Source organism: Phodopus roborovskii, unplaced genomic scaffold (assembly GCF_943737965.1).
Source record: "Phodopus roborovskii unplaced genomic scaffold, PHOROB, whole genome shotgun sequence".
Classification (NCBI taxonomy): Eukaryota; Metazoa; Chordata; class Mammalia; order Rodentia; family Cricetidae; genus Phodopus; species Phodopus roborovskii.
In genome coordinates, this window is record NW_026126516.1 from 12930945 (window position 1) to 12945184 (window position 14240).

The following is a 14240-nucleotide window of genomic DNA, read 5'->3' on the forward strand; positions in this document are numbered from 1 at the left end:
CCCCCCCCCCCAGAAACCTGGTATGCAAAGACAAGCACCCTCTACTTGAGGCCCTGGGGAATAACCGAGGTGGTTTCCTGACCCCAAAATATGCTGACTCTGGGGGGAAGTTGGGTAATTTCAACCCTTATCAAAGCTAGGAACTTGTGTTTATTAAAAACAATGTAACAGGATGTGTCTCGTGGTGGAACCCTAGTCTGTCTCTTGTGAAACTGGATTCCATCTCCGGCTTCTGGGTTGGGGGTGTTGGTTTGGGAGACAGTTTGAGCTGGGAGTGTCAGCTGCATTTGTAAATGGTTTGGTATAGAGGTGAGAGATAGGGTATCAGTAAGGAAGAGTGCCTGACCTGAGTGTAAGACAGGAGCTGAGAATGTCTGACACTCACACCAGGATGCACCGCCTGGGGTTGGTGAAGGCCTGCTCTCAGTGGATCAGAAGAACCGCATCTGTGCCTGTCCCAGAGAATCAGTGGTATGTGCACAGAAGGCTTGTCAGGGACTGCCCAGGAGCAGGGTGCATAACCACGGGAACCAGAAACGCCCACAATGCTGTGAGAAGCCATGGATGATGTAATGCTGAGCTTGGAAACTCAGTCTTGAAGCTGGATGAGTTGTGCAGGCCTTTAGTCCCAGCACTAGGGAGGCAGAGGCAGGCAGGTCTCTGAGTTTGCCACCCTGGTCTACAGAGTGAGTTCCAAGACAGCCAGGGCTGTTTCACAGAAAAACCCTGTCTCAAATAATGTGTGTGGGGGGGGGGGGGCCATGTTTCAGTATGACATTTAACAAGACCATAAGATAAATAATAAAGCAAGGCTGGAGTTGTTCCTAGTACCTGAGTGAAGTTTCTACACCCTGATAAACCTCTCCGCTAATGCAGCAATCCAAATCAAACCCAATTGGGGAAACCCCATGTTTAATGACCTTCCAGCCCCCCCCCCCAGAGAAGAAAGGAAAGGGAGAAATCAGGAGTCTGTTCTCTTTGGGACAGTTTAAACACACTGTGGAAAGGGCCATCATTTGGGGGGCTTTCAGAGATGCAATAGGGTTTGGAGTGGATGGGGGAGGGGCTTGGATGGAACCTCCACCATAACACAGGACAAAACCCAGAAAAAGACTTGTACAGTAACCTCACAGCATTTGTGCTAGAACAAGGCGAGGTGTTCTAGGTGCTGGAAAGGTCTCTGCTGAAGACTTCTTGAACACTGATTTTATAGATTCCTAACATGTGTATTACATCTACCTTTTGGGTATATCAGCCTTGCCTTGTGAAGAAAAACCACAGCTCCAGACAGCATAGTGAAGATGTATGTAGTAGCTTTGTCTGATCACCTTGGGCAAGCAGGTCACAGCTGTGTGTACCTGTGTGGACACTGAGCAGCTTGTGTGTCCTGTCGACATCCAGCTTTGGCCAAGGAGATGGAGCTGTCGAGGTGTCCTGTGGGAGAGAAGCTCGGGGTACATAGCTGGCTTCTGTTTAATCACTGGCTCCCGTTTAATCACCGGGCCCTTGGCAATCGCTGTTAACCAGTTAGTTAGCTGGGGCTATTTTACTCCATGGGAATCAGAGGCGAATAGTTCCAGTATAAGTAACCCTTGGCTCATGAGTGCTGAAACCTGCTTGAGGCCCAAAGCCCTGGGAGCTAGAGGTGCGTGAGTCGAGGCCTCAGGAGCCAGAGACGGACAGGTCCAGCTGCTCTGCCTGCAGCAGTAGAGGAAACCCTCAGCTAGTGGTAGTGTCAGACAGGGCAAGGTAGCCCTACAGCTCCTAACCCTTGGCAGTCGAGGCCTGGTGGGCCCATCGGCCATCGCCTTTGGCCTCTGTTCTGCCGTCTTCCCTGTTGCCAAGGTTGGTAACACTGTTGCCACTGTTGGTGTTGCCAGGTCAGACTGCACTACCGAGGATACAAATCTCCAATCCATAAAAGATTGAAGGAGGAAGACTTTTGGGCCTGCTGTGGCACCAGGAGGCGTCTCAGATGTCTCCCACGTGACCCGAGAAAGCTGGGCAGCCTGGTTATATAGCCAGGTGCGGTATGGGACAGGAGGATCCTATTTACACTAATCCGCACAGCGCCCAGGTCCCCAACCTCTGGCTTTTTTTTTCTTTAAATTATTCCTCCTCATATATTACAGCCTGAACACTGTTTCCACTCTCTCTACGCCCCCCAGTGCCCCTCACCTCCCAGACCCACTTCTGTTTCCCTTCAGAAGAGAGTAGGCCTTCCAAGGATATTAACCAAATACAGCATGACAGGCTACAATAAGACTAGGCACTGTTGACTCCCCTAGGGAGGCCTTACCCCCTCTGAGGAGTGGATGGGGGAGGTGGTGGGCAGAATGGGAAGGAGGGGGAACTGGGGTTGGTACGTAAAATGAAAATTTTTTAAAATAAAAAATATTAACACCTAAATAAGTGTTATGAAATTATATTAGTATGAATGTTCTGGCTGGCCGTTGGTGGCGCACGCCTTTAATCCCAGCACTCAGGAGGGAAGCAGAGGCAGGCGGATCTCTGTGAGAACGGCTTCAGGATCTTGCCTGGGATGCTGCCTTTCAAGACAGGTGGAGTTGTGTGGAGTCGTCGGGACTGGGGCAGGGCCTCTTGGATTAGGAGTCAGTTGCAGTGGCGTATTTGTTCTCAGAGTGATGGTAAAGTGTCCCAAACAGCCAGCTATTGTGAGGCCAGTACCACCAGCTTGCAGAAAAGGGGCTGCTCGGCCGACAACCCTCTGCTGCAGGCTGCCAGTCCTTCAGGAAGGATCCTCCTGCCATCCGAAGACCTTGCTCATTTTGCAGAAAAAAAATAAAAACTTACTGGGTACTTACAATAGGGACTTACAGCTCAACCAAGAGCCAACATTCTAATCAGCTGCATTAGTTTAGCAGTGTTGACTCCCGTCTCTGTGCCCCCATGGCTAATGTGCCCTGTCCCCAAGAGTGGTCATGAGGCTTCATTTCATGCCTTGTGCCCTCCCTGCAGGTGCCTCTGAGGCTTTGTCCTGTAGGAACTCCATCCCTGTTCTTAGGTGCCCGGGGTAGGGGGGTTGGAAGCACCCTTACCCCTTGTTTGTTCGCTTATTCTCTGACCATAGTCGTCTCCCCCCTTAGTCATTTGGTCAAAAACCATGAGGTACTCTTTGATGGGGTAGGGCGGGGCCAGAGTGGAGATCCCACAGCTTTAATCCAGGAGAGAGCAGACACCATGGAAGCATGCATTGGGGCGAGTGGACTGGCGGGAGCTGGAGCGCTTGGCAGGGTGCTGGTTAGAGGGAGGCTGTGGTGTAGTAAGATCCTAACAGGAGCCTGAGCAGGGTGGGATGGATGAGCACAGTAGCATTGTTACTTGTTTGGAGAGAGGTACATTTCATGCACGAGGGGAAGGAGATGGGAAACATGGCCAGAGTATAGCAGTGCTTAGGCCTGGCCTTTACCTTGCATGGCCTCTTCTGACTTGGGAGAGGTTCTGGGGTCTAACAGAAGGGAGGTGAGGCCTGCCTGGGGAACTACATGGGTTCCGCTTGATCTAGCAACAGGGTCCAGTGTCCTGGTCATGGACGGCCCTGGTCTGAGAGTTGAGTAAGCCGAGGGTATGTGCAGCCCAACTTTGGTACCTTCACCATGCCATTTCAGGGGGTACATGGCTGTTAAGCTCTACAAATTGAATTTTGGACTAGAGCATAGGAGAGAATGCTCGTGCTGATGGGACCGCACTGGGAGTGATGAAGCCAAGATCCAAGTCCGAGGCCGGAGCCCTGGGGCTCCCACAAGCAGCCATTAGGGTAATGAGCTCACCTGAGGGGTGTCACCTGAGGTTGTCCAAGCAGGAAGTGACTGTTGTGTGAGGACAGCCGTGGGATGCTGGTGTCCTCACACTCATCCAGCAAGTCACAACCCCACAGTGCCTGGCAGTCAAGGGAGATCTTATTGATCAGAGAGGGTGTGGGCCAGACTCCTCTCCGGTGTGGTCTACCGGCAACCCTACTTCCTCTTTGTGGACCAGAGCTTTCCCTGAATCACTCTGCCCTGCATTACCTTAGGGACATTATGATGTGGTAATGGGGACAATGAATGTGGTGGGGACAACCGGCAGGCCTCTGGAGCCCTGGGATGTGAGCCAGGGAGCCAGGAACTAGATGAGTCAACGTCACCTCTCACCCACACACACCTGAGGGACACAGCAGTGATTGTTAGCTGCCCCTCCGTGGGTCCTTGCGGTTTGTTGCAGGCCTGGGGGTCTCCGAGCTTCCTCTGTTCACACAGCATTGTTCATGTGTGTCTCAGTAATTTCCTTTGATCAAAAAGAGGGCTGGGTAATGGCTCAGTGGGTAGAATGCTTGACGTACATGCATAGTGACCTGAATTCATGTAAAAAGCTGGGCATGGAGTCATATGCCTACAAAGCAGGTACTAGAGACAAGAGGACCCTAGGCACTTGCTAGCCAGCCAGTCTAGTCAGTTGGTGAGCTCCAGGGTCAGCGAGACCCTGTTTCAAAAAATAAGGTGCAGAACTAAACTAGAAGATATCTGGTATTGATTTCTGGCTTCTACGTGTGTACATGTGCACACAAAAGCACACGGACCAACAAAATATAGACAGAACTGCTCTGTTGATTTGTTGGGCCAAACAACACAGGAATTTCTCAACTGTCCTAGGAGGTCAAATGGATCTGGTGTTGTAACTCAGCTGGGAGAGTTCTTGCTTAGCATGTGTGTTCTGAGTTCTGCTCCCAGCACTTGGTAAGCTGGGTGTGGTGGCATGGGCCTGTGAACTCAGCACTCAGAAGGTGCAGGCAAGAGAGTCAGAAGCTAAGGATCATCCTTGTACTGCATAGCATGTCTTGTCTCAAAAGAATAAAAAACAATTATAGTTGGAAATAAGTGAAAGACACTACCCTTGGTTTAGTTCTTCAACAACTGCACTTTCTTACTGAAAGGGTCCTGGGTCTAACTTTCACGCTTTAATTGATTAGGCATCTCACCCAGGCTTCCTGATTTGCCTTGGCTTTTGCATGGAATTTGCTTTTTTATCACAGCAATGGCTGCCAACCCAGTTTGTTAAAGGCGTAACCAAAGGAGAGCGTGTTGGAACCCTGAGCTTTCTCAAGTTTACTCAGGACAGGAGGTATCTGACAGGCTATATATCCCTGTTACCTTCTCTTAAAACTAAAATGACTGGGGGTCTGGAGAGATAGCTTTGTGGTTAAGAGCACTGGCTGCTCTTCCAGAGTACCTGGGTTCAATTTCCAGTACCCACGTAGTAGCTTACAATTGTCTGCAAATTCAAGGGACCCAACACCATCTCACAGACATACCTGGAGGCAAAATGCCAATGCAAATAAAATAAGTAATTAAAAAAATAAAACCTAAAATAACCAAGTGTGGTGGCACATACCTTTAATCCCAGCCTCAGGAAGCTGAGGCAGGTGGATCTCTGTGAGTTCAAGTCAGCTTGGTCTACATAGTGAGTTTCAGGATAGCCAGGGCTACACAAGGAGACTCTGTTTCAAAACAACCCCCTCTCACAAATGGCTTGCGGTGTTTCCTGAGAAACCACTGTGGCACCCTCATCCCCTTCAATACACTTCAGCTTCTGTAGGTCATTGACAGGATGTTAGGTGGTCATTCTGTCTCATGCATTTCTTTGGTTGGGGAAGTTGAGAACTGTAGGGCCCTGCATGGACCCCCCAAGGCTCCTTGAGCAAGCCTGAAGCTGTTGGCTGGAACTCCTTGCCCCAAAGCTGTTACTGGTTCTCTTCCTGTTTTGATAACACACACCTCAAGTGATAACACACACCTTGTGGGGTGGAGCTGAGCCTAAAAATCCTGTTATTTTCCACTGTGCTGTAAGCGAGTATTTAAGCCCGTTTCTTCCCCTCAATAAATGGCATTCCGTGTTCCGACGTTGCCATTGAAGGAATGACCCATTGTCTCTATATTTCAATCTCTGGGCCTTCACCTGATTTGTGGAGCAGACCGTAGTGCGGGCGCTACAGAGTACAATTTCATGCACTGCTTAGTTTTCCAGTTTTTATTTTATGCATATGTATATATGTGTGTGGTACATGTGTGTGTGCATGCCTGTATGTCTGTAGGTGCATGTGTGTATGGGGTGTAGACTTGTACAGGTAGATTCATGCAATGAGGTTGGTGTTGAGTTACTCTTCATCTTATATATTGAGGAAGAATCTTGCTGACCTCAGACTTGGCCTATTTTTGGCTCGTCGGGCTAAACAGCTCGTTCCAGAGTTTCTCTGTCTCTGCTTCCCCCATGCTGGGGTTACAGGCAGGCCAGCATGCCCATCTGACTTTTATATATGTTCTGGGGACCCAAACCCAGGCCTTCATGTTTGTATCACAAACATTTTACTCACCGAGCAACCTCTGTAGCCCTGGTTCTTTTCTTCTGTAAATGACTAGTCATTGCTCCTCCTCTCTCTCTCTCTCTCTCTCTCTCTCTCTCTCTCTCTCTCTCTCTCTCTCTCTCCCCCCTCTCTCTCTCCTCTCTCTCTTGCCTTCTCTTTTCTTTTTACTAGGGTTTCTCTGTGTAGCCCCGACTGTCCTGGAACTTGCTGAGTAACCCAGGCTATCCTCAAACTCACATCTGCCTGCCTCTGCCTCCTGAGCGATGGATGGGGTTTAAGGCGTGGGCCAACACTGCCTGGCTGACTTTTTAATTCTCTTAATAGTAACTTTTGGAGAACAATGTCCCCCCCTCTTTTGGTTCTGGTGGGTGACAGAGGACCCCGATAATGCTAAAGACACTCTCTTTCACTGTCACACACACTTGCAGTTCAAGCAGAAGGTTGTAGATTTTTATGAAGTTCATTTATCAGTTTATAATTTTTTTTTTTTGAGACAGGGTTTCTCTGTATTACCTTGGAGCCTGTCCTGGAACTAGTTCTGTAGACCAGGCTGGCCTTGAGCTCTATACTCTATCTTTGTGTGTGTGTGTGTGTGTGTGTGTGTGTGTGTGTGTGTTGGAGGATGGACCCAGGACCTTGCCTGGGCTAGGCTATCTCTCTGCCCTGAGTTCTACCCCAAATCCCAGTTTACATTTGCTTTTATACCATCTCTAAGAATCTATTTATTTTTTTTTTTGCTTCATGTTGTAAGGTGTTTCTTCTTATTTTTTTCCTTCTGAAAGTTTCCTAACTTTGCATTTATATTAGGGCTTATGTACATTTTGAGTTAATTTTTGTCATCTGTAAGACACTGGCCTTGAGTCCTGAGCTCACGCTATCCACCCGCTCTAGTCCTGAGAGGCTGGAACTACAGGTATAGCCACAGTACTGACTTCCCCTTACTTATGGATGGCACCTCAAAGCTCTCTGGATTTGCTCATGTGGAGGGAGTTGCTTTGGGTCAGAAATTGTATTGATTTCTCACTGCGGCTGTAACAAATTGCTTGAAGCGGCGCTTGTGTGGTGGTAAAGGCCCAAGCCCCAGCCGGTTGGATCAGGGCTGCTGCTTTCTGAGACTGTCCTTCTAGAGAAGTCCGTGCCCCTGACCTCCCGACCCCTGGGTCTTCCTTCAGAGCGGTTGGTGTGGCCTCTTCATATCCCTCTGAACTGACCCTCCAGCATTCCCCCCTCTCTCTCTTGAAGTCTTTAAAAATATATATTTATTATCTTTTACATTCCAATCCCAGTTCCCCCTCCCTCCTCTCCTCCCACTCCCCCCCCCCCCATCTGCTCCTTGGAGAGGGTAAGGCCTCCCCTAGGAAGTCTATCAGCCTGTCTCATCTCCTTGACAGCCTTTCTCTCTTAAGGCCCTTTGTAAAGACTCTGGGCCCCCGTATGGTCCAGGGTGATGTCTCTTTCTGTGGTTCCGACCACGAACACAGCCGCAGAGTCGCTCGCCCCTTTTCCCACATCAGGTCATCTGGCCATAGGTCTGAGGGTGCTGGGACGAGACACAGGGCACTGAGGCAAGCTTGCAGATCTTAGCTGAGGGTTGGGTTAACCATGGATGAGAGGAAGTAAAGGACACCGCACAGGACTGACTCGGGCTGCCTGCCCCTCTCCTCCCACTAACCCCTCTCAGCCTAGCTTGAGTCTGCCAGGCAGGCAGCCTTGTTCCTAGGCCCAGGGCTCAGAACCGCTATCTCCTCTCTCCTTGCAGTGTGTGGCCTGACCCTGATGTCCAGCCCTCTGATCTCTGAGGCTGAGGAGATATGAATGGTTCATTGCTAGATGTAGGACCTCTTCTCCTTAGAAGGAGAGAGTGGGTTGGTTGGCCACTGGGCGGGTGCTGACAAGTACCAAGGAAACGCAGCTCCACACCTTCTCGTCCTCAGCGCTGGACAGAGAGACCCTGCAGTGCGTGGTGTTCGGCAGGGAGTGTAGGTAACCAGTAAGTCTCCGTGTGTCCTCCTCCAGCGACTGGGGAGTCCTGCTATCAGCATGTCAGGTCAGGGATGGGACTCTCAGGGAGGCCAGGACCTGGAGAGAGCTCTCCCAACTGGCCCTTCTTCTGGCAGCCCCGCAGTTTGGATTTACCCCACGGAGCATACAACTCTAAGGCTATGATCTAGGCCCTGACACGTGTCTTTGCGGGCCACTGGCCCGGAGGGGAGGTCTGGACAGAGGTAAAAACGCGGCTAGTGCTAGCAGGGCAATGAGCCCCGCCCCTGTCCGGCCACCTCTGCGGGTTTGGGTCCAGCGGCCTGCCTGCTGTAGGTGAGCAGAGATTGGAGGGCTACAGAGGGATTTCAGGGTGCGAGGGAGGCTGATGAGATCTAGCTGATGCATTTTTGCTGTGTGCTGAGGCCAAGTGGACAGGCCACGGGGTCTGGGGTGGATGCCAGGTTGTCTGGCACCTAGTGCCACCTGTCATGGGGACAGGAGCTGCGCAAAACTGTCGTCATGGCAACCCGTACTAAGCAACGGCCCTAGGACCTGGGTCCGCTCTTGGCTAGGGTCTGGGCGTCCCGGGGGGGCGCGGGGCGGGGCCTCGGCCGGAGGCGGTGCCCGCGGCGGAGGGGCGGAGCGCAGCACTGAGCGCCTGGGCCCCGCGCTGAGGCTCGGCGGGGCCGGCCGGCGCGCTGCATCTGGCCGGCCGGGTAGGCGCGGGATGCTAACGGCGGGGCAGCAGGAGGCGGGCTCCTGGGCCGACCGGGTCGGGGGAGCTGGGTGGTAGGCGGCGGCTGCAGCGGCGCGGCAGTGGTTGCCAGCTGGGCCTGTACTATCCCGCCCCCAGGCTGCAGGCCGTGGGATGGGCAGGGGCAGCTGCATGGCGGCGGAACCAGGCCCAGGCACCACTGGGGAAACCTTTAAAGGGAAAAGACAAAATGAGACGCAACCTGCTGGGAGCTGTTAGACCCTTCTCTCCGGGGTCGAGGAGGGAGGAACATTCTTTGCCTCAGCCCCTCCTTCGGAGGTACCAAGCGAGTAGGGGGTCCTTGCAAAGCTGATGGACAGGCAGGCATTTTAGAGCTTGGAGGCCCTGAATCTGTGTGTGATGTTTGAGCAGTGGACAGGCTTGGTAGGGACGGGCGTTTGGGCCTGGCTTAAGACACCCAGGGGAGGTGGACTTGGCCTTAGTCCCTGGGAACATGGCTAGGACAGAGTGTGGGGGAGGGGACGCCGGGCTTGGGTTCTGGCTTTCTGGAGGCCAGGACACTCCCAGGGGTTGGGGGGGGGGCTGTCCATTATTAGTTTAAAGCCGTTTGCTCGTGGCGTTTGGCATTTGACAGTGACTGAGCAAAGGAGTGATGGCCTGAAGATGACTGGGAGAAAGGATTAGCCATCAGAGACTCTTTGGCGTGGACGGATCGCTAAGAGCAAGGAAATTCTCAGTGTCTGGCTGTAGCCAAATGGAGTTCCCGGTGGTCAGGAGTGGGCCCAGCCTGTGCTCCTGGGAGAGGAGTGGTTACCTACCAGTGGGCGTGGAAACGGAGCGTGTACCTGAGTAGCAGCAGTGTGTGGCTCCTTGGAGTCCTGGTGTGGGCAGACGACTCCCTGAACACCCTTTAAAGCTGTGGTGTAGCTGCGAGAGCCCAAGGGGCGAATAGAGCAGCAAAAGCTGAGATGAGGAAGGGATCATGGAGTTTGAGGGTGACTGTGGCGTCACCAGGTTGAGCGCATCTTTGTCTAGACAGGACAGTAAACAGAGCCCTCATGCCAGGTGTTGAGGAGGGGAGAGGAGAGCCCTGACTGAGAGTGACTTTTGGCCGGATAGGTGAAGGCTGCCAGGATTCACAATCTGGGTACCACAGACTGCCAGCCAGTGCTAGGGACTTAGGAAGAGACAGTCCTGCCACAGCCCTGAAGGTGGAGGGAAGCCAGCAGCAGAAGCCCACCGACCGACCTGAGGGAGTGCAGGTGTGCTGGTTCAGATAGGCGATGATTCAGATTCAGCAGGAGGTGTGGTCAGGAGAACTTCTCCGGGCGATGGTTAGCAGTGCTGGGTCAGGGATGATAATGGTCTGCTTTGTCCTAGATAGCCTCAGGAAGGGGAGAGACTGAGTTGAGGGTAGAGGAAAAGGGGAGGGTGGTGGTGTAAGGCAGTCCCAGGAAGCAGGAGGGGCTTGTAGGATGGGCTTCTCAGGACTTGGATGACTGTCCATCTAGGACCGAAAAACTTGCTCAGTGCCTTGTCTCCAGGGTGGGACCTGGGTCTCCAGTTCTCCTTGTGTGCCTAGTACAGGTCAGCACCAGGAAAGGATGCCCACGACCTCCAAACAAGCGGCCTAAAGCCGCAGGTCTGGGCGTTGTGATCCAGGCTGTCAGAGCCAGGAGAGATGGAGCTGTGGGTCCAGCCGCGACAAATCACCGGGATTTTAGAATGCGGCGTGTGTGTGTGTGTGTGTGTGTGTGTGTGTGTGTGTGTGTGTGTGTGTGTGTGTGTGTGTTAATTGGGGGACCACTTCCGTTCCATTTCCTTCCTGGCGGTGGCGGGAATGAGATCGGTCCCTCAGGTGGGGCTGCAGCGCCCTCTGGAGGCCCCGTTTCCTGGCTCCGGGTCTCGGGTGCTATCAGCGGCGCGTGCGTGCGTTCAAGGAGGCTTCCTGCACCCGGCGTGGGGACAGCACCCCGCGCAGGCCTGGGGAGGCTGTGGTGCTCCCTACTAACCCCAGCCCTACCAGCTGTACAGTACAATCTGACTTGTCTCTGGTCTTTCTCAGGTTTTGAGCTCGCCGGCCAGGAGCGGCAGCGCGCTCCGGGCAGCTGGACAAACCCCGCGCCCGGCTGCGCTGCGCCATGCCGGAGGGTTGAGTGTCGCGGACGCTGCTCTGGGACACAGTCCCGCTTTGCGTGGGGACTGCGCGCGCGCCAGGGCAGAGCCCGGGCCGCTGACCATGGTGCTGCCGCCTCCGGACCGGCGCCACGTGTGCCTGACCACGCTGGTGATCATGGGCAGTATGGCAGTCATGGACGCATACCTGGTGGAGCAGAACCAGGGCCCGCGCAAGATCGGCGTGTGCATAATCGTGTTGGTAGGCGATGTGTGCTTCCTGTTGGTGCTGCGCTACGTGGCCGTGTGGGTGGGTGCCGAGGTGCGCACGGCCAAGCGTGGCTACGCTATGATCCTCTGGTTCCTCTATATCTTCGTGCTGGAGATCAAGCTGTATTTCATCTTTCAGAACTACAAGGCAGCGCGGCGTGGAGCGGCCGACCCTGTGGCTCGCAAGGCACTGACGCTGTTGCTGTCCGTGTGCGTGCCAGGCCTGTTCTTGTTGCTTGTGGCACTAGACCGCATGGAGTATGTACGCACCTTCCGAAAGCGCGAAGACCTTCGCGGCCGCCTCTTCTGGGTGGCTTTAGATCTGCTGGATCTGTTGGACATGCAGGCCAACCTCTGGGAGCCTCCGCGCACCGGGTTGCCTCTGTGGGCCGAAGGCCTCACCTTTTTCTATTGCTACATGCTGCTGCTGGTGCTGCCCTGCGTGGCGCTCAGCGAGGTCAGCATGCAAGGGGAGCACATCGCACCGCAGAAGATGATGCTGTACCCGGTGCTCAGCCTCGCCACAGTCAACGTGGTGGCTGTGCTGGCCCGTGCCGCCAACATGGCTCTCTTCCGAGATAGCCGAGTCTCAGCCATCTTCGTGGGCAAGAACGTGGTGGCGCTGGCCACAAAGGCCTGCACGTTCCTCGAGTACCGTCGCCAGGTTCGCGACTTTCCACCACCTGCGCTTGCGCTTGAGCTGCAGCCACCGCCTTCCCAGCGCAACTCGGTGCCGCCGCCTCCACCACTGCATGGTCCGCCAGTGCGCCCCCACGGGCCATCACCCACTCGTGATGCGTTGGACACGTGACAGCCCCCCCTTGCGGGCCGCACAGACGCTGGACTAGCTGCGCGCGGTTTGCATGGGATGGGATGGGGCAGGCTCCCATTAGGGACAGGTGCTGTGAGTACCTGAGCAGTGCCTGGGGTTCCGGGGCCGCGTCTGCTTCTTCATCTCAGGAATCTCTCGGACCACGGACCTTCAGCTTCCACTCCACTGGCTCACCTCGATGCACACGGCAGTTGGTGAGGCCTGGTCCCAAGTGGAGATGCCTCAACCCCCCACTGTCTGGGGGTGGGGAGGGAGGGCAGTGGTCCAGAAGATCTGGCCCTATGGTAGGAGCCTCTTGCTCAGAGTTTGGGGCCTCTGTCATTTTAAAGACTTGTGTTTACAGTTTTGTACTCAGAGCCTGACTGTTTTTTCTGTTTCACGAGTCCTCTGCCTAAGAGCTGGGCAGAGTGGCAAGGACTGGCGAGGGCTGGCACCCACGGGGTAGCCAGGTACTTCTGGAGCAAACTTCTGGGTCTCTTCTTCAGGAGGCTCTCAGAAGTTCCTGGGTGGGGTCCACTGTGGCCCCGAGTCACAGACACACTTCTCTCAGAGTCTCTGCTCTGACTGAGGTACCCTGATCTCCCCTGCCGCCAATTCCCCAATGTCCACAGTTACCCAGGCCTCATGTCCCCGCCCTTCCCACTCAGGTTCAGAAGCGTCCCCATCTCCATCCCCTTCCCGCACAAACATCCTCTGTCTGGGGATGACTTGGGCTCATGACCGTCAGTGTCAAACGGGATCAGATGGCACCTCTGTTCCCAAGTTGAAGCTGCATGCAGCCTCAGCCAGAAGAGCTGTCTGGCTTCATGTCACCCCAGCCTGGCTCTGCCCCAGATCCTGGCCAGTCCCGCAGTGCCCTGGCCCAGTGCACAGGCCTTGATGTCCTCCCCAAATCTCTGGTGACTGAATTCACCAGGTCTAGGAGGTCTCTGTGGCATCTGGGGAGGGGCCTTACCTGTAAGGGGGAGGGGCTGCATATCTTCCTGGCCTGGCGTCTGCAGTGCCATGCAGACCCATGGCTGACCAGGCCTGTGCTCACCGCATTGCCTGAGCCTCATATTGATTTACATCCTTGTGATTCCTCGTAGGAGCTCTGCTGTCCAGTCTGACCTGTTGTAGAGGGGTGTGGATCCAGGAGTGTCCATTCCCTGTGCCCATCTCTGGATGTCCCTCCCCTACCCAGAGAGCTGCTTCTCTGAGTCTGGATTTAGAGAGTCACCTGTTTTGCAAGCAGCTGTCCTAGGAGACACCCTCACTTGGTGGGGTGTGGCCAGTGCCTCTGTGGCTTCCACACATCCCCCACCTGCAGTGCCCGATGAGCACCCTGAAAGCCTTGGCCCTGGGTTCCACACCCCAGGACACTGCAACCTACTGACAAGCTGTGAGTGTGGAGGCCTATGGTACAAAATTGTGACCCTGTAGAGTACGCACGGGACTGGCTGCAGGAGCTCCTCAGTTAGTGGGCACTCTGGCTGCCGTTGGCTGTGTGTGGTCTCGGATGGGGGGCAGATGTAGGCTGTAATTCTGAGTGTCTGGGCTGTTGCCTTGCCCTTCTCATGCTGAAGCCGGGACTGCCCTATCTGTCTGGCCTCTTGTCTCAGCCATCTCATTTGCTAAAGGGCCAGGCACATCTGGCCATCCCTTTCCTAACCTCTTCCCCAGCCACCTCCCCCACCCCCCCAAGACAAGGTTTTTCTATATGACAGTCTTGGCTGTCCTGGAACTCATTCTGTAGACCAGGCTGGCCTTGAACTCACAGAGATCCGCCTGCCTCTGCCTCCTGAGTGCGGTGTGGGCCACCACTACCTGGCTCCTTCCCTAACTTCTTGAAGTGGCTTGCATGGCCAGATGTGGTGGAGAAGGGTTAGGGGTCCCTTGTGCTCACCCATTCATTCTTGGTTAATAAATCCTGGTGCTAGGCTGCTGATCTAGACCCAGCAACCTTGAGAGGGCTGGGGATGATA

At 54.2% G+C, this 14240-nt stretch overlaps 1 protein-coding gene across 3 annotated transcripts; it reads left to right on the forward strand.

Annotated features, from left to right (window-relative positions):
• The first annotated feature begins 8912 nt into the window (after positions 1–8912).
• On the forward strand, positions 8913–12801 carry Tmem121 (transmembrane protein 121). 3 transcript variants are annotated; one of them, XM_051196724.1, is made up of 2 exons: positions 8913–9060; positions 11125–12801. In XM_051196724.1, the coding sequence occupies exon 2, from the start codon at positions 11299–11301 to the stop codon at positions 12253–12255; it is 957 nt and encodes a 318-aa protein (XP_051052681.1). In that variant the 5' UTR covers positions 8913–9060; positions 11125–11298; the 3' UTR covers positions 12256–12801. The 3 variants fall into 3 exon arrangements, with proteins under 3 accessions (XP_051052681.1, XP_051052683.1, XP_051052682.1); XM_051196726.1 differs by having other exon boundaries at positions 9017–9133; XM_051196725.1 differs by lacking the exon at positions 8913–9060 and adding an exon at positions 9140–9377.
• Positions 12802–14240: the final 1439 nt, after the last annotated feature.

Bases quoted from the DNA above. Each gene is read 5' to 3' on its own strand.
- Tmem121 (XM_051196724.1), top strand. From the start codon at position 11,299: ATGGTGCTGCCGCCTCCGGACCGGCGCCACGTGTGCCTGACCACGCTG.